The sequence below is a fragment of the Chiloscyllium punctatum genome, chromosome 37, assembly GCF_047496795.1.
Source record: "Chiloscyllium punctatum isolate Juve2018m chromosome 37, sChiPun1.3, whole genome shotgun sequence".
In the NCBI taxonomy this organism is placed as follows: Eukaryota; Metazoa; Chordata; class Chondrichthyes; order Orectolobiformes; family Hemiscylliidae; genus Chiloscyllium; species Chiloscyllium punctatum.
In genome coordinates this window covers 23,472,577-23,492,792 of record NC_092775.1, presented here as the reverse complement: position 1 = coordinate 23,492,792, position 20,216 = coordinate 23,472,577, and the positions used below count along the sequence as shown (strand labels likewise).

Genomic DNA, 20,216 nt, shown 5'->3' with positions numbered 1-20,216 from the left:
AAAGACTGACTCTTCAGTTTGGTCGTCAAAGGAAATTTCTAAATCTCAGCCTCACAGAAATATTGTGTTACACTATTGTTTCTTGGAGACTGAATGACAGTTCTGGAAATTAGTATAATTGGGTAAAATAAAAAAAGAGAATCAAGTTTAGAAAGTAGTTTGATCAATGTGTGAAGCAGGAGGAGCCATAAACAGCAGCTTATTTTACACACTTAACAGTGAATAATCTAGAGTTTTCATCAATAAGTGGTGCTGATGTACTGAATATTCCTTCCCATTTAAAGTATTACCATTTGAATGTGAATTAGCAGATTGAAAAATTTCAGAACATTACTGTAATGATGTCTTTGAACAGTGAATATTAAAGAAAAGCAATTTTTCTGCCAAAAGTTGACAGATGGGGGCAGACTGTCACAAGAACTGCTCAATATTTAGAATCATAAAGATCATCAAGGGGTGGCACAGTGGCTAGCACTGCGGCCTCACAGCGCCAGGGTCCTAGGGTCGATTCTAGCCTTGGGCGAATGTCTGTGTGGAGTTTGCACATTCTCCCAGTGTCTGCGTGGGTTTCCCTCCGGGTGCTCCAGTTTCCTTCCACAGTCCAAAGATGTGCAGGTCAGGTGAATTGGCCATGCTAAATTGCCCATAGTGTTAGGTGCATTAGTCAGAGGGAAGTGGGTCTGGGTGGGTTACTCTTCAGAGGGTCGGTGTGGACTGGTTGGGCCAAAGAGCCTGTTTCCACACTGTAGGGAATCTAATCATAAGGGGTCCCTCAAGATATAGCCCCTTTTACTTAAGTGATCTAAAGTAAAGTGCACTCACCCCAAAAAAACTTGAATGTCAGATTTTTGAATGGATTTGCATTTGTTATAATTGTAAAATCTTTTCCTTTTGTTATCTGCTGGTTGCATGTCATATACTTAACATCTTTAGATAGCAAGGTTAGGTCTTATGTCTTATCTTCACAACAGCCTGTGTAGAAGTATGTAAACAAATATCTTGAAGTCTAACTAAGGCGAATATTTGTGAATGTTAATTACTATTTGGCCTGTTTGTTTCTTTTATTTCAACATGAAGGAAAATCTTTTTAGCTTGAGTATTTACTGCTCTAGGAGTGTCTGAGGCTTCTCTCAGCCTAATTTAAACCGGTTCCTACCATGTAGCCTCAGGTTAGCATGACAGGGTATAAAGTCTAAACCCAAATCCTTTTAAGTTTCATACATTTTAAGTTGCTGATACAACTGATGTTAGTCTAATGGCATCCTTGAAACCGCTGTTTGAAACAAGGTAGACGAGTTAACCACACAAATCATTGCGAGTAAGTATGATTTAGTAGCCACTACGAGTCATGGTTGCAGGATGGTTTTGACCAGGATCTCTAGGAGTATCAAACTATTTGGAAGGAGGTGGTAAGAGAGGTGGTATAGCTCTGATATTTAAGAATGACATCAAGGCGGTAGTGAGAGATAATTATAGGTTCAATGGAGAATAAGGTTGAATCCATTTGGGTGGAAATTAGAAATTCTAAGAAGAAAAGGTCACTGACAGGCATAGTCTATAGACCACTAAATAATAACATCAATTGGGATGGGCAAGAAGCAAAGTAATAACTAATACCTGTAAAAACGTTACAGCAATTATCATGGGGATTTTAATCTAGATGTCAATTGGTCGAACCAGGTTGGTGAAGGCAGCCTTGAGGAGGAGTTCATTGAATATATCTGTGACAGTTTTCTTGAACAGTATGTAATGGAACTGACAAGGGACCAAGCTATCCCAGATCTAGTCCTGTGCAATAAGACAGAAATAACTAATGATCTCATTGGAAGGAGCAATCACAGTATCGTTGAATTTAGATTACAGATGGAAAGTGAGAAGATAGAACCTGATACCAGGGTCCTCTGCTTAAACAAAAGAGACTGCAATAGGATGAGGGAGGAGTTGGCTTAAGTAGACTGGAAGCAAAGACTTTATGGTGGGAAGTTAAGGAACAGTAGAGGACATTCAAAGCAATTTTTCAAAGAGGTCAGCAAACGTGTATACCAGTGAAAGGGGAGGAAATAAGGGAGGCTGTCAAATTGAAAGATAGGGCATACCAAGTGGCAAAGACCAGTGGGAAACTAGAAGATTGGGAAATCTTCAAAGATCAATGAAAAGCCGCAAAAAAAAAGCTACAAAGAAAAGTAAGGTAGATTATGGGAGTAAACCAGCTCAGAATATAAAGACGAATAGCAAAGTTTTCTACAAATATATAAAACAAAAAAAGAGTGGCTAAGGTAAATATTGGTCCGTTCGAGGATGAGAAGGGAGGTTTAGTAATGGGATATGAGGAAATAGCTGAAGCATTGAACAAGTATTTTGTGTCGATCTTCACAGTGAAGGACACGAATCACATGACAGTAATTGACAAGGAGACAAAGATCAGTGAGGACTTGGCAATGATCATTATCATGAAAGAGGCAGTATAGGGCAAGCTAATGGAGTTAAACGTAGATGGTTTCCTGGCCCTGATGGAATGCATCCCAGAGTACTACAAGAGATGGTGGAAGAAATAGCAAATGCACTCATTGTAATTTTCCAAAATTCATTGGACTCTGCTGTTTTCCAATCTGCTGGAACTACCCCAAGTATGATACCACTGTTTAAAAAAGGAGGTGGACAAAAGATGGGGAATTACAGGCCTGTTAGCTTAACTTCTGGAGTTGGGAAAATGCTTAAATCCATTAAGGAAGAAATAGCAAGACATCTAGATAGAAATTGTCCCACTGGGCAGAGACCGCATGGGTTCATGAAAGGCAGGTCATGTTTAACTAATTTACCGAAATTCAATGAAGATATTACGGCCACGGTGGATAACGGGCACCCCGTAAATGTGGTATATCTAGATTTCCAAAAGGCATTTGACAAGATGCCACACAAAAGGCTGCTACATACAATAAAGGTGCATGGCGTTACGAGCAATGTATTAGTATGGATAAAGGATGGATTAACTAACAGGAAGCAAAGGGTGGTGATAAATGAGTGCTTTTCTGCTTGGTGATCACTGACTAGTAGTGTGCCTCGGGATCAGTGTTGGAACAGCAATTGTTTACAATTTACAGAGATGATTTGGAGTTGGGGACCATGTGTAATATATCAAAGTTTGTGGATAACACTAAGATAAGTAGTAGAGCAAAGTGTGCAGAGGACTCAAAGTTTGCACAGGGATATAGATAGTTTAAGTGAGTGGGCAAAGGTCTGGCAGATGGAGTACAATGGTAATACATGTGAAGTCATCAATTTTGATAGGAATAAAGTTGAAAATTGCAGCATGCTGCTGTGCAGAGAGACATGGGTGTCCTTGTGCATGAATCGCAGAAGGTTGGTCTACGGGTATAACAAGTAATTAGGAAGCCAAATGGAATTTTGTCCTTCATTGCTAGAGGGATTGAGTTTAAAAGCAGGGAGGTTATGTCACAGCTGTATAGGGTGCTGATGAGGCCACACCAGGAGTACTACATCCAGTTTTGGTCACCTTACTTGAGAGAGAATGTACAAGCACTGGAGTGGGTGCAGAGAAGGTTGACTAGATTGATTCCAAAGTTGAGAGGGTTGGTTTATGAGAAAAGACTGAGTAGACTGGGATTATATTCATTGGAATTTATAAGAATGAGAAAGGATCTTATAGAAACATATAAAATTATGAAGGGCATAGATAAGATAGAAGCATGGAGGTTGTTTCCTCTGACAGGTGAAGCTACACAACAAGAGGGCATAGCCTCAAGATTAGGGGGATCAGTTTTAGGACTGAATTGAGGAGGAACTTCTTGACCCAAAGGGTTGTGAATCTGTGGAATTCCCTGCCCCGCGAAGTAGTTGAGGCTTTCTCATTGAATATTTTTAAAGTGAAGAGAGATAATTTTTTGAACATTAAAGGGATTATAGGTTATAGGGAGAGGGTGGATGAGTGTAGCTGGGGACCATGAAAAGATCAGCCATGATCTTATTAAATGGCTCAAATGGCCTACTCCTCCTCTTCCTGGTTCTAATGTTTTTATTGACATTTTTTAGGGGAATCGGGGGGCTCTGTTCATAGAAATTGTATAACACTGAAAGTAGTGCCATAGGGTCAATATAAAGCATTTCTGCTCCCCCAACTGTACATCTAAAGTCATCATTTGGTTTCAAGTGTTGGAGCAATATTATCTTCTACAGTTCAATTCATAACAGATTTCAATAATCCTTTTCTTTTTCCCCTTTCTTCCAGCATGCTATACAGAAATACAGAGAGTAATATGTAGTTAACTTTATTATGTTGTAATAAGTTAAAATAATGTGCCTATGCTCTTCAAGTATTATTTTCTATGAAAAAGCATTCAGGCAGTAAGAACTGAGCTGGTGTGGTGTAAATGAACCCAGCCTCTGAACAGCTAGGCATCATTAATAATCTACAGAGTGCTCCATGTGTGGGCAACAAATAGGCATTGTTGGGATGTTTCAACTCCCCTTTGTTTTGTGTGTTACTGAGTTGACTATTTGAATTTTGTGATTTTTGCAATTGCTCGAGTTTTAACATTTGACGTAAATGATATGTGAGGTGGAGGTAGCAATTCTTTGTTCATGATCCTTTAATTTTGCATCGTGTCTACAACAGAAATGAGAAATGTTCCTTTTTCTGTGAAGTAAGTCACAATCCGCAATTACTAAGTGATTGAGATCTCCCACTGGTGATGCTTAAACAGTTCAAATGCATAAAATTAAATTTTACCTCAATTTGCAGCACAAAATGTAATCAATGTTTAATTTTACAGTAACCCAGGATTACTGTACAATGAAATAATTAATTATAATCTAGCATTCAGTAATGAGAGGTTGATGGTTTGTGCACTATCTAGATAATTTCAATACTTTTCTGAAAGTAACAAAAGGTAATTTTGATAATTTCAAATGAGCTAGAATATTTGGATTTCTATTCTTGAGTACAGAAGCATTTATAAATGGAAAAGATTTGTTTTCTTCATGAATATTGATGGTTTGACTGAACTCAAGTTACAGAGACCATTTCCATGAGAAAAGGCCAGAAGAAACTTTCAGAGATGTTTAAGATTATGAAAGGTTTTGATGAGGGAGTAAGATTACAGGAAAGACTATTTCCTTTGGTTAGTGAGTTAATGACCTGAGGTAATTAATTTACAATGCTGACAGGGAATGAGAAGTCGGAACAATTTGTTTACACAGTTTTGAGGATGCACCCCAGGAAGTAGTTGACCATATGTATCCTTTATGAGGAAAGTGCATTAATAACTGAATCAGAAAAAGATACAGGGAGAGCTGTAGAATTTGTTCAGAACTGATCGAGCAAAATGCTGACATAGACCACATTGGCTGAACATGCAATTCTGCTGGAAACTTTCACTTATCCAATTTGTGTATGTAGGCTGTGAATTTGGCAGTCTAAAGTTATCATGACCATTATATTTGCTTGCATAACACCATGTACAATGATACACAGTGAATTCCTTTCCTTTCAGTGTTGCTTTGTTTTTAAAATCAAAATTTCAGTCTGTAGCTTTGAGCACGCATTTACAAAAAAAGGAACAAAAGTCAGTAAAATGGCCTAAAGTCTGCTCTGCCATCCAATAAAATCATTGGCTCAGTATCTGTCGCAACTCCACTTTGTGGCTGTATTCAGATATTCTTGGGAAACCTAAGGTTATACTCAAAAGACAAAATATCCCTGGTCCTCAATTCCAAAGGTTAAGGATCATCTGAATAAAGAAATGTCCCAACTTAGTCCAAAATGGCTGACCTTTCTCCTGAAACTATTAATTATCTTACGCTAGACTTTTTAATAGAGAAAGTAAATCTCTTCCACTAGTCTCAAGTCCCAGTCTCAGCTAAGTTTAAAGGAAGTAATAATTTTGTTTCAGAAACAGATCATTGTAAGTTGATGTAAAGGTAGTCATCCAATTACAGGACTCAGCTGATGATCAAACAAACTGAATTGCATCTTTGCAATTCATGAAGCTGTCTAAACTCCTTTCTTTGGATCACTGTTCCATAATAGATATGTAGAGTAAATTATGTGTGTAATAGATAATTGTCTCTGCTTTTTGACTATTGTACAGACTTAATTCCTTAAGTTAGTATGAATATTGGGTTATGATTAGGAATTTGGAAAGAATCCTAAAAGTTTGACCTAGCTATTTTACATCCTATTTGTAAAATTGTAATGGAGGTACACCATTGTTGATGCTTACCATCTAATGCCCGATTTCCAATGTCTGTTATTCTTGTATGGCACTCATTGACTGAGTCTCTCAGAGCAGTGATGTCTTGATTGTGTACCACAAGGGTTCCATTCATACGGTCTAAATAATTCCACAGATCACCAGCATGATTATCCAAACCATCCTTAATATAATCCAGACTGTTTAATACTGCAGTTAGTTTGTTGCACACGCTCTCCATCTCAGCCACTCGTCTATCAACGTGTGACACTTCCTTCTGGATATCTTGAGCGCTGTGTTTGCAGTTATGGAGATCTGACATTATCCTGTGGTTAATTCGTTCCAGGTCACCTTTGAGATCATGGACACGCTTGTCATTAAAAAGGAGCTGAGAACCTTGGCTGTTAACTATCTGTTGGATCAGATGGACTTCATCTGTCATTTTGCGCTCATGTTCATCCCACGTTGAATTGGCAAATGCAAAGTCATCAGCATACTTGCTGACAGAGTCTTTGATCCCTTTCAGGGTCTTGTTCACAGAGTTGATGTTGATCTTCAGTAAAGTAATTTCTCCCCGGACGGCATTGGATTCTTCTTCTTCTTTAATTTTTTGATTTATTTCGAACATAGAGTAGTTAAGTTTGTTGAGTAGACCAGAGTTCTTATCTAGTTTTGTCACAATATCTTGGCAGTTTCTGTGGCAATCATCAATTTCTGTTCTGAGAGTTTCAATGTCAGTAATAATTGAGGTACAGCCAACAGTACACAGATTCTCCAAAGCTACCAGTCTTCCTTCCAAATCATCCAGGCCTTCATTAGTTTTCTTCTTAATCGTTGAAATCTCTGTTTCCAGCCTTGGGATTATTTCTCCCTCTAGGTTGGCAGGAATAGATACATTGCTCAACTCCTCAACAATAACTGTAACACGGCCTTCAATATCCTTGAGCTTATCATGCAGGAAAGTCTTCATCCCATCCAGCTCAGTTCCAAGATGTCCCTTCATATTGTTCTCTATGAACAGACAATTTTCTTCCAAGTTCCTCTCTGTAGCATTGATTTTGGCCTCAATGTTGTCCAGCCTACTATCATAAACATTTTGGACATGAATACTAGAGAATTGTGGCAACTCACTCTCAAACCGAGTTGTTAGTGATCTTTGATAGTCTGAGACTTTCAATAGGTTCTGTTCCAGGGCATCAATTTTATCTGACAAGTACTTAACTGTGTCACAGCAATTTTCAGTTACAGCCAATCCACCAATCTGAGTTTGTAAGTTATTAATCTCCTTTTTTAGGTCAGATTCTTTTCCATCTATCATTCCTTCAAGTCGTTCACTTACGTTCTTCTGTTCCTCACACTGTTGTTGGATTAACTTGACTTTGTAATCACAGACAGTTTGCAAATCGTTGAATCGGTTTTCAAATCCATCAAGTAAGTCGGCTCGGAACTTGGTGAGCTTGTCATCTATAAGGCTGTCGAAAAAATCCACAGTTGCCAAAGGTGTAGGTGGTCTACTAGCCTCCAGAAGTTGCCTGATTTGGCCATCATGGCCAATCACCATTCCATGAACTTCATCCAGCAAGTCACTCTTTGTTTTCAAGACATTCTTAACCTCTGTCACCTTGGCTTCCAAGTCTCCCATCACTGGTGGGTATGCTTTACTCAGATTTTCCAGGCCAGGTATGTATTCAATGTCTACCATTGGACCAGGATATTTTAAATTATTCAGCAATGATACTATCATTTTATTGGTGTCTTCCTGAATGGATAGCCTGAGACTGTCACTGATCCCACTCACCATAGATTGGAGTCTCTCAAATGATTGTGAAAAACGTCGCATTTCATCTTCCAAACGATCGATTCGTTCTCCGTAGACATCCGGAGCCTTGGGGCCTAGAAGGCACAAATATTCTCAGATTAATGAATTTGAAGAATTCAATCTAAATTAAATAACTAATTAAATCAAATAATTTTACCACTATTTGATATTCATTTTTAGTGAAGCCATTAACATAAGGACCTGGTAATATGTCATGTCCTTTACAGGTTACGACTCTAAACGAAGCTGAGCAAAATAGTTAAAGTGTAATATTGCACATATCATTCTGATTTCTCATTTCATTTCAGAAGTGATCTGGAAAACAGTTGAGATGAATTGCTAACTTGGCATATTGCTTTAAGGCCTCTGTTAACTCGAGAAGCTACCCTGGATTCTCCTGAAGTGAATCAATCACTTAGATATATAAAGGTGTTTGGATTGCTGGGTGCTTAGCATTTATCACAAAGTCAGAAACAAAAGTCCTTCCAAGCTGCCGCTGTCCATAAATAATACTTAAGTTATTTTTAGAAGAGTGTTATCTACTTTCAAAAGCATGGCTTGTGTATTTGATGAATGGAGGGTTTATGAGGTTCCAAGTCAACTTCAATTCTGGGTCTTGATGAGCATGGAAGAAGTGTTCACAGTATGGCCAAACAGTTGACAATCATTCGACTATTGCTAATAAAACACCTGATAGCACATGGAAGAAAGGAGAAAGCCTCCTGGTCAGGTATCCTGTAGAAGGCAACTGCAAGTCACATTCGTACGGGGCAAGCATAATCATAGACCAACCCAATGGAAGTCCATGGTCACCAGCTACCATGTAGGCATGCTGCCTGAACAGAGTTACATTTTGTACTCCAGCATAGGGCAGAAAATGAGTTGGGACCCTTTCAGATAATGTGGAAATAAATCTGTTTTATATAACTGCTTTAGGAACAAACCAAGTGCTGATACTAACATCTTAACCTCATGACAGAGAACATCCTCCATGCTCTAAATTTCTAAGTAGGTATTAGAGCTTTTAGTTCTCATTATTCATTTGGACATGGAAATTAATCCATGGAGTCAGGTAACCTGACAATGCAATCAATATACAACAAGCAGTACAATATAGAAGCAGGCCCTCTGGCCTACCATGTCTGTGCTAACCATAATGCCTTCAAAATTAATGCCATCCACTTGCATATGGTCCGTATCTCTCTATTTCCTGCCTGTTCATGTGATTGTATAAATATCTCTTCAATGTTGCTGCAGTATCTGCTTCCACCACTTCCTTTGGCAGTGCATTCCAGGCACCTACCACTCTGTAAATGGTGTGCCTCACACATGTCCTTTACATCTTGCTCTCTTTCACCTTAAACTTATGCCCCATAGCATTTGACATTTCCCCCACCCTGAGAAAAAGATTCCAACTATCCACTCTATTCATTTCTTGTAATTTTATATACTACCAATACACCTGATAACATATTATCAGGTCACTCCACAGCTTCCCACACTCCAGTAAAAACATTTTAAATTTGTCCAACTTCTCCAATGCAGCTGACGCATGCCAATCCAGGCCTAATCCTGGAAAACCTATTCTGTACTCTCTCCAAAGCCTCCCCATTACTTCAGACAGTGTGGTAACCAGAACTGCACAATTGTAAAAAATCATATTACTACAGGGCAGATCCTACTACAAATGAATTTATACAAATTACCTTTAATGGCAATTCATATATTAAGATTTGAATTTTTTAGATTGTTTGAGAATATCTCAATATAGTATAATTGTGAGTACCCACATCGCCCTATCAAATTAAGAATATTTTCCTATTAAACAATATGGCACTTAAAAGTTTATCCTGGAAAAAACTCAAGCTGGTGAAATTACTCAGGAGATGGTGTGAAATTTGAGAGTGCACTGGCAGTTTGTTTTAGATGCTACCTGTTTATTTTTCCAAATCAACTGCAATTAGATGTGGGAAATGGCCCATTCTCTGAGACTGCCCAAAGGTCAGGTTTATCCTTCAAATCTTTATTATTACTTCCTAAATGCACTTAAGTTGCATATCAATGACCAAATACAATGAGATTGTTTCTTCTTCTACTACTATTTGTTTATGAGATGATACCAAAATGTACAAAACATTGGATTGTACATCTATTCTTTACAATATTAATGTTTCATCCAATGAAAGCAGAGCTGCCTATGTTTATATAAAGCAACACTTCCACATCATAACTTGAAATTTACTTAAAAGTTACACAAAAACAACAGCTATATCTTGCATAAACTGGAACAAATTAGCTAAACCCCATTGCTCATGAATGCTGTTCCCAATTATCAGGCTGTAAATGTACACTGAAAATTTTAAGAGCTGTAGGATTTAAAATCATCCTTATTTTACTTACACTTTTAAAAGTCAATTAGGATGTTTCTCATAACAGAAACCTAACAGCATGAAAAGTAGTTACATGAAAACTGAAACATAGTCATTTATATACTCTTGAAATGTTAATTAATGATCATAATCTTTTTAAAGGGTGGTTAATTTTCAATCATAAAGAAGGAGATAGAGATTGCAGTATTATACATTGGGTCTTCAACTCAAACCCCAATTAATGCTGATTTGTGTTCTTTTAAGTCTTTTTAAAGACAAAATCCAATGTATTCTAAATGAGAATCATGGAGCATTTCACAAGTATATTTTAACATAGCTATACCATTGTAAGAAATTCCAGATCAATATTTAAATGTTTCCCTTTCATTTGAACTGTCCTCATGCCATGGACACTAGATTTACAGAGCCTGAGGTTCTAATTCAGAATTTATCTCTCATAGTAACACAGAAGATAGGAGCAGGAAGTGGCCATTTAGCCCTTCAAGCCCGCTCCACCATTCATCACGATCATAGCTGACCGTCCAAGTCAATAGCCTAATGCTGCTTTGACCCCATAACCTTTGATTCCATTCACCCCCCAGTGCTATATCTAGCTGCCCCTTAAATACATTCAATGTTTTGGTATCAACTACTTCCTGTAGCAATGAATTCCACAGGCTCACCACTCTTTGGGTGAAGAAGTGTCTCCTCATCTCCTTCCTAAATGTTCTACCCTGAATCCTCAGACTGTGAACCCTGGTTCTGGACACACCCACCATCCGGAACATCCTCCCTGTATCTAACCTATCTCGGCCTTTTAGAATTTTACAAGTCCCTATAAGATCCCCTTTCATTCATTTGAACTCCTGCGAAAATGATCCTAACCCAGTCATTCAACCTCTCCTCACATGTCAGTCCCAACACCCATTCTCATTGAGTAAACAGTAAAAGGGAGCATTTTTCAAATAACTCAGATACATAAACAGAAAGAATGTAGCCAGAAATATCTTGGCTGGATTATTAGTGGTTGGGTTTGGCCATTCCTGAATTAAATCTCAGTCAGTTGCCTTGTTTTATGCTTATTCCAAATTAACAAAAATGTATCATTTGACAGTCAAAAAAGCTAAGATTACTCAAAGTTTGGGAGAAGATTTGTAGCTCGGGTGCTCGTTGTTGTGGTTCTGTTCGCAACACAAATTCCCAGCTCGGCGAACAGAACTACAACAGGTAAGATTACTTTGCACCTTAAAATGTAACTAGCCTCAGGGGCCAAAGACCTGTAAAACAACATTACGTACCTCCACAAAATACAGACAAAAGTTCCTGGATGAAATTCAAACTCACCATAATAACCTTTTCTGGGTCCAGGGTGTGATGGCACAAGTTCAGGCAGTCCTGTAGAACCTTCCTGGCAATTATCACCAGAATATCCTGGACAACATCTCCATTCTAATTCTGTAACAGTCTTGTATCCTATTTTGTATTTGGGTTTGTAGAATGTTCGATACCTGTGTGGAGAAAGGATTATTTTTGATCAATAGACAGTTATTTACGATCTGAAGATTTAAAACGTTAATCATTTAAAAATAACAGTAATTTATAATTGTGTGTAACTAATCTGAAAATGGTGTGAAAACATAAATTTGCCCTGGTTTTCCAATTTAGTCAGCTTTGTTTACTTTGAACTTTTACTCCAAAACAAATTGGCTCAGGAAAGGCTGTGGATATAAAAACTGTCACAGTATTTTAATTTTAACATCGAACCTGGTTAGTGGTAGTGTAGACTAAGACAACCACGACAAGCAGACCAAACACAGCCAGAAACCCTAACCACCTTACCATACATCAAAGAAGTTTCAGAACTGACAGCCAGACTACTAAGACCCCTCTGAATCCTAGTAGCACACAAACCCACCAACACTCTCAAACAAAAACTAACAAACTTAAAAGACCCAGTACAACCCATGGACAAAACCAATGCCATCTACAAAATTCCAAGCAAGGACAGCCACAAACACTACGTAGGACAAACAGGAAGAAAGTTAGCCATCAGGATACACGAACACCAGCTAGCCACAAAAAGACACGATCCTCTCTCCCTTGTAGCTCTACACATGGATGAAAAAAAAAACACCATTTCTACTGGAACAACACATCTATCCTGGGTCAGGCTAAGCAAAGTCATGCCAGAGAATTCCTAGAGGCCTGGCACTCCAACCACAATGCCATAAACAAACGCATAAATCTAGATGCCATCTATCAATTCCATAGAAACGAACAGGAAATTATATCACCGCAAACCCCAGGAACCCCATCCAGGAGAAAGATATAAATAGAAAGCAGGAGACAACAGCTTCGCTTCACTTGGAGGTTGCCACTTATGATGTTACCTAGCCAGGATATCAAACCTACAGCTCAGCGAGCAAACCTACACCCCTAAAGATTAAGACAGTGAAGAGTAAGACTTCTTGATGTATTTTTCATGAGAGTTTGGAATGAAAGTTTGATATCTGTGCTGAAAGATATTCCTGACTGCAAATTCACTGAATGAAAAATGCAATCTATCAGTCCACTATCCTGAATAACCCACAGAACTTATTATAAGAATGAATCACCCTTTCTGCTACTCTTCAAGCTGCTGTCTTGATGCTTTCGCATTTTCTTTTTACAGTTTACAAACTTGCCACCTTGATCCAAATTGTAACAAAACACTTTTGTTGCTGATATTTGGAGGGAGTGACTGGCTGATCCCTTACACGTGCAAAATTATCTCAGATCCAAGTGTCCTTAATCAACTTTGAATGTAGTTCCCTGTTTTCAAATATCCTTACTATAACTCAAATAAATGACAGTTGGCAAGTAGATCTCAGCACTTTATTGAGGTTCAAAGTTATTCAGCTGTCTCAAACAACTAAAAATAGCCCAATGAATGAAACAATATGTTTTTCATTAACTATAGTAGCAAGAGAACACACAAATAGAACAAATGTGAGCCAGGTTATGTTGCATAAGAGGCTTACACCTGACTTTCTAATTCTAATTAAATATCTTCAATTCATGTTTATTCAAATTAAAGAGTTTTAACCTTCACAATCTAGTGTGTAGGTGAATATTTATATTTTGTTATATTTACACTTGCATGTCAAAGCATTGTTCATAATACTATTGAACTGTCATTTCTATTGGCAATCATTTCAAATCAATCATAATTGGCAAAGGTATTGAGTTATTTTTTCCAACAGTGAAGAATTTACCAACTGTTGCACTGAGACCATTACAAGATATGTTAATATAGTACTCTGTATAATGACAGTTTCTGATATTGAGACTTTGAAATGAATAATAGTGGTTGAATTTACTGGTGCTTTAAAGCAGTCTCACTTACTGTATAGAAAAATAATTTTCACATTACTAAACATACCACCCATCCTCAAGCAGTTTTAGAATCCAAATTTCACATTTTAATTTCCAATTGCAGTAATATGTAAGATTGACAAGCACTACACAAATGCTAATTCTTATCCCCATCATGTTGCAATGTACGACTTAATTAATTTTGAAGTGCAATCTCACTTAATTCAGCTGGCATAGTCACTAAACTTATTTCACATGCTGCTCGTCATCAAATAGCACCCTGAGACCATTTGAATCTGAACATACAGACTGAAATATCCTTTAATTCAGCATCTGCTTCACACTGCAGTGAATAAATGGTTTTACATCAAATGCAGCTGATGATTTTTCTTCTCTAAAGTAAGTCTGTAAAGTGAATTGACCCATGGATCAATAGGTGCTTTGGGGTAAAATCTTTTGGAAGATTTGTTCACCATAATATTGGGTGACATGGTGGTTCAGTAGTTAGCACTGCTGCCTCACAGAGCCAGGGATCTGGGTTTGATTCCAGCCTTTGGTGACTGTCTGTGTGGAGTCTGCACATTCTCTGTGACTGCATGGGTTTCCACCAGATGCTCCAGTTTCCTCCCGCAGTCCAAAGATGTGCAGGCTAAGTGGATCAACCATGCTAAATTGCCCGGTAGCATTCAGATTTGTGCAGGCTAGGTGAATTAGCCATGGTAAAAGTGGGATCCGGTAGGGATTAGGTCAGGGGCATGGGGGCGGGGGAAGAAATACTCTTTAAAGGGTCATTGTAGACTTAATGGACTGAATGGCCTCTATCTACACAGTAGGGATTCTATTCTATAATTCTTACTTATGGAAAGAAGTCAATGATTACTTTGAATTCCCTGGGTTTGATGTTGAAGTTCAAAGCGAGATTACTTGGAAAGTTACCAACAATTCTAATGCGTGATCACTATTCTGCTTAGATTGTTATTTCTTTGAAGACAAACTGGAATCCTAATGCAGTCTCATCGCTACAATAATCCAAAGTTCCAAGTCAACTAATAGTTTTAATAAGAGTCAGACTTAGCCAATTCAATTCCTTTCCAATAAGCAGTCTATGCTTAACTGATATAGTGAAGAACTTTATTGTCATAATACTGCATGGCTGGTTTTCAGTCAGAGAAGCCTGCTATTTGTATCATTCTAACTTTATACTTTATTTCTCAGCTAGCTTCTGTTTACAGGTAGTTTGCTAACCAACTATCAGTACCATGCCAAGGAAGAAATGACCAAATGTGACTAGCTGATGATCTGTTCAGAGATCTTCCCTTGTCTTTATCTAGAGATCAAAGACTTCTCACTCGTCAAGGCATGAAGATATTCCATCCCTTCTTTAAATCAGACTTAAAAATGTTTAACTTCATGGAATATATAAATGTCAACAGCAAGCAGTAATGCAAAGACCACACTAAGCCCTTCTTTTAGCTACTAGTTGCAGTGTTTATTGGAACATGAGGTGAAAAGTGTCCATTAGAATAATTGTATTAAGTGTGTATGACTGATTTTCATTTCTGCTACATAAAAAAAACTGCAAACAATAAATTTGTAACCAATATCATAAGGAATAGTTACACAATATGCAAGTTTCTCTGGTTGCTATCAATACAGGAAACTATAAGCCACTATAATTTTGATTTACGCGACTGCTAAGGTAGACACTATTGCTTACACACTCTGGGATATGAAATTACTCCTATTAAGAGATATGTTACTACACTGCTGACAACATCTGACATGACTAATTATTTGTTTTCTTTAAAGCTTAAATATTTTTTAAAAAGGCTTTGAACTAGAAAACACATTGTGTAAATTTCTGCTACAGCAGATGTAACATCTGCCGTCCAACTTGCACGAGTAGCCAACCTGCATTTCAACAGCAGCTGCCCTTCATTCTTTAGGGTGTGTGGTAGCATCTGCTCAGTTTTTGGAAGCTGTGCTAGTAATAGAACCTGGCCAAAATAATGACTTAATACACAACACCTTCTCAAACACAGGTTTGTTTCTAATATTCTGCATCTCATTCACTGGTTGCATTGATACCCAGCAAAACATCAACTGCTGTGCTCCTGGTGCCAGTCAATGTTTGTCCTATCGTTGCTTTTCAGTTGAAAGTGGTCTCATTCAAAAATTGGAATGACATCCTTATGACTTATGTCACTATAGTGGTATCCTTACTACTTCACAGACATGCCTGTTGAGATAACAACACCTTCTTGTACTAGACAAGCAAATCATAGAATACTGCAATATGGAACCAGGTCAAGCAGTTAACATAATGAGGGTCAAGAGAACCTACTAAGGGAGGTTTAAATGAGTGGTATGTGCACATGGGTTGTGGCTTCAAATTTCACCCAAATATCAGCAGCTCAACTGCAATACCTTACCACCTCCCTCTCTCCCCGCCCCCCCCCCCCCTCCCCAACAACTGTCCCTCCCCGCCCAGCCAGATTTAGCATGAATTTTGTGTTTAATTGGCAATAATTATGTCAACACTTTGACTTAGCAATAAAGGTGCTCCCTATACTGACGTAAACAGGAAGGGTTTAGAAGGATATGGGTCAAATGCTGGCAAATGGAACTCGATTTACTTAGGATATCTAGTCAGCATGGACGAATTGGATCGAAGGGTCTGTTTTGCATCTCAACAACTCTATGCCTGGCTAGTTGTTTAAAGGTTATCAACGTCATCCCACTCTTATCCCTGTTGCTCCCTGCAACTTTGATTTTTTTTTCTCTTCTCAAGTATAATATCCAATTCCCTTGTAAAATGTATACCATTTGCAGCACCCTTTCAGGCTCTGCATTCCAGATGTAACATAAAAGCTGTATTTTTTTTTCATAATTATCCCTCTAATTCTTGCCAATAAGCTTAAGTCTGTGTGCTCTGGTTACTGGTCTATCTACCAGTTGAAACAGTTGCTCTTGATTTCATGAAAATCCCTCAATTTTTGATTTAAAAAAATGTCCTTTTAACCTCCTATGCTATCAGGCGAACAAGTCAGCTTTTCCAATCTCTCCTCGACGTATCCAACAAAGCTACACAATGAGAAAACTCCATCTTCCTCCATCAAAAGCTTGTTTTGACTGTAATGTAGTGGATTAAATGTGCCAAGCAGCACTATTTACTCTTTCAAGTTCAGTCTTAAGTGGGAGTCTTTGTTCAATGCGACCTCTATCACGAAATGAATGTAATGACATTTAAATGGGTAATTGTGGCGGTAAATCATATCGATGTCATTAAAGCCGTCAAAGGTATTTTCCGGTGAAAAATACCTGGCATTTTTTGAGAGTGGATTTTGGACTGGAGGACACCATGGTCATTTACTGACCACCAGATGGCAGAACTGTGCCGCCGCTCAGAAAGTTTCCCTTAACTCAAACAGCAGTGACCCTCAGCAGTGCAGTTTCTCAGAGCCTTATTTCATTTTGGGTTTTTTTCTTGTCAATTTGCAGCAACAGTCTCAGATTGTTATATCAAGGTACGTAAAGAATCCAGCTTTTTTAAAAAAAACAGTCGAACGTATTAACTTTCACAGGATGAGAAAACACAGTAATATTAAGCCAGGAACATTCAACCATCAAGTTTTAATCAGCTCAAAGCATTCGGCGCAATCCTCCATTGAATACTACACAAAAGCAGTCATTTAAAGCTGGTGTTCTTTTGTGCACGTGAAGCGATCCTAGGTTTATTTTGAAACCATGAAAAATCAGTTGTGGTTTTGAATTTAAAGGCGACTCGCAACTGGAAAAGTTAACCACCCCCCCCCACAACTGAAAATGATTTGTCCCAGATTAAAACTTTCCCCCGCCCCCCCCCCGATGGATGGAGGATCCCGTCCGAAAAAAAACCCCATAAATCTGGACAGTGCATTCTACTGCGACAAGGTCTTTTAAAAAATGCCTACAGCGTTCGCAGGCACCGCTAGACTGGAAACAAATATACAGAGACTATGAGCTGTAATTGCAAATTATCAGCCCATTTCCTCTCGGACGCCTCCTGTGTTATTGATGTGGTGTTGGCGCAGGGTTTAGAGATTTGAAGACTTACATGACCATTCCTGGACACTTCAGCTGGCCCCAAGTACACTGGCGGTACTCTGCTTTCACATAGGTATCTGTCCCATCCTGCATTGTGCAAGTGACATTTTTCTTCACAATATAAGCACAATAGTTCCTGCAGGAAAAAAAAACACACTTATTTTTGTTCCCTCTGTCTCAGCAATTTACACCAGCAACTTCACGCCTCCTCCCCATCTCGCAGAAATGAAACTTTGAACAAAGACACGGATTGATACCCCAGCGAGGTTTTTCTTGTGAAAAATAAAGCACGTGCTATTTTCATCGAGCATAAAATGTGTTCTTCCTACATAGATCAGGAGATAGAACTTGAAAAGCTTTACGATGTGAGAAGGTGGGAAACAAATCAGAAGTGCGTACTGTTTCCCGTCGCGTTTAGCATGCAAATAAAGAAAAGCAACAATATGCACAAAAAAATACATCAAATATGTAGAAGCCTCGCATCGCAGACGCTTCGAGGAATTGTTGACTTCTTGAGCAAAAAAAAAATTTTAAAAAAAGGGACTCACTTGTGCCGACCGGTGACTCGTCCCGCTCCTTTCAGACTGGGGCTAGACCCAGAGGTGAAAAGGTTATATCGGTAAGGGGCGTAGAAGCTGCCTTTGGCGTCAGTCAGGACCAGGAGGATGGTGGTCAGCAGGAGGCAAGGGAGGATAACAGGACCGGAGCCCGGCGTGTTCTCCAGCATGCTGAGAGGCTTCACTGAGGCGAGCTGGAACCTGCTACCGCTTCTCTCACAGCCACACACACGGGGCTGGGGAATGGTGCGTGTCTGTGTGTGTGTGTGTGTGTGTGTGAGGGGGAGCGTGGAGGTGATGAAGAAGACGTGAGATTGCGGAATTCACGACCAAAGTGGTCTGGCTGAGAGTTCACAAGTGTCAGCGGAGTCAGCGCTGAGGAGGGGAGTGCAGAGGGTGGGCTGGGGATGGATGGAGGGAGGCTGTGTGTGTGTGTGTGTATGGGTGGGTTGGTGTGTGCCGGCAGAGAGTCCTGGCTTTCACAGACGAGAGGTCAGCAGCTCAGAGCTGAGGCGAGCGATGAGCCCACACGCTTCCAGCTCGATATTGTCAGCGCTGGCCGCCTCTACCTCCAAGAAGTAGCGGACCCGTGCAGAAGTGGGCGTTTCGTTAATATTTAGTGCAATCGCAACCCCCCCTCCCCTCCCCTCCCAGCGCTGCCAATGAGGGAACAGTCACTCTGCCCCCTCCTCCAAGGTACACCGAGCCCCTCAGCTTTGACTAACCCTCACTCCCGCGACGGGGCAGGAGCGAACTTTCTGATCTCTCTGGAATGACAGATTCATTTCAGGCACAGATTTCCCCCCCACCCACCCCCGTTTTAAAGGCGGCATGTTCTCCCCGCCCCTTGTACACTGCTGTTGCAAGCTCATAGCGCCCTCCTCTCTACCTTCCTGTTTAATTGCAGATTATTAAAGGGAGAGAAATCGCAGGCGAACAAGTTGGCAGAAATATTATCCAATTCGAAGGGGGCGGAGGGTTGGGTAAAAAGATTTTGATTAAAAAAACAATGACGTCTGAGTAGGCATGTTTTTATTTGATGCTGGAAATTGGGTTACTTGGCGACAGATATTTCTTGGCGACAGTGAGAAAGAAAATGGAAGATGATTTTGTTTTTTTTTTAAAAAACACTACCTGACACCATTGGATTGTCTAATAATGTGACAGACATGAGGAGAGTGAAACGACATGAATGACTTCAGTGTGGGCCAGGTTAGACTGAGGCTGTGCCACAGTGAACAACTCTGGTCCCAGTCTAGTTAAGTCAAGCGGACAGGTTAGTTAGACTTTTCTTTTTTTAAAAAAAGCGAATGAACTGCGGATGCTGGAAATCAGAAACAAAAAGAGAAATTGTTGAAAAAGCTCAGCAGGTCTGGCAGCATCTGTGGAGAGGAATCAGAGTTACTGTTTCAGGTGTGGTGACAGTTCCCCAGTTAGACAGAGTCACTTCACTTGTAGGCGCGGTTTGACTCCCCAGGGGGTTGAAAGACGAAATAATTACCTGGGCTAAAATTTGGAAGGAATTTCTGTGAACCAGTTAGCGCAGAATGATTGGCGTAAGCCAGAAATTGGTCACATTCTGAGATTTCTCCTTATTGTGACCAGAAAACCCGGATAATCACTGTCCTAATGGTTGGTTACACATTCATGTAGGAATGTTATACCGTCTCAGACAGGGAGAGGGTATCCAGGCATTAATCCACATCGCCACTCGAAGGTGCTGCGTTCTCAGATGCCGGGGGGTGGGGAACAGAAATCTGAGCACCTGACCCCAAGCAATAATTCGACCGGGAACTATTTGGGACATAGCTTCGGGGTTGCG

General features: G+C 39.4%; 1 protein-coding gene across 2 annotated transcripts in view; it reads right to left on the bottom strand.

Annotated features, from left to right (window-relative positions):
- emilin3b (elastin microfibril interfacer 3b) overlaps positions 1-19,002 on the bottom strand; it is a 40,777-nt gene extending 21,775 nt beyond the window's left edge. For both annotated transcript variants that reach the window (XM_072556450.1, XM_072556451.1), the window contains exons 1-4: positions 18,386-19,002; positions 17,848-17,973; positions 11,742-11,905; positions 6,240-8,102 (exon numbers count right to left, since the gene is read on the bottom strand). In XM_072556450.1, coding sequence (XP_072412551.1) covers positions 6,240-8,102; positions 11,742-11,905; positions 17,848-17,973; positions 18,386-18,564 — 2,332 coding nt within the window. In that variant the 5' untranslated portion in view covers positions 18,565-19,002. The remainder of the gene's footprint in view (positions 1-6,239; positions 8,103-11,741; positions 11,906-17,847; positions 17,974-18,385) is intronic.
- Between the last annotated feature and the right edge of the window lie 1,214 nt (positions 19,003-20,216).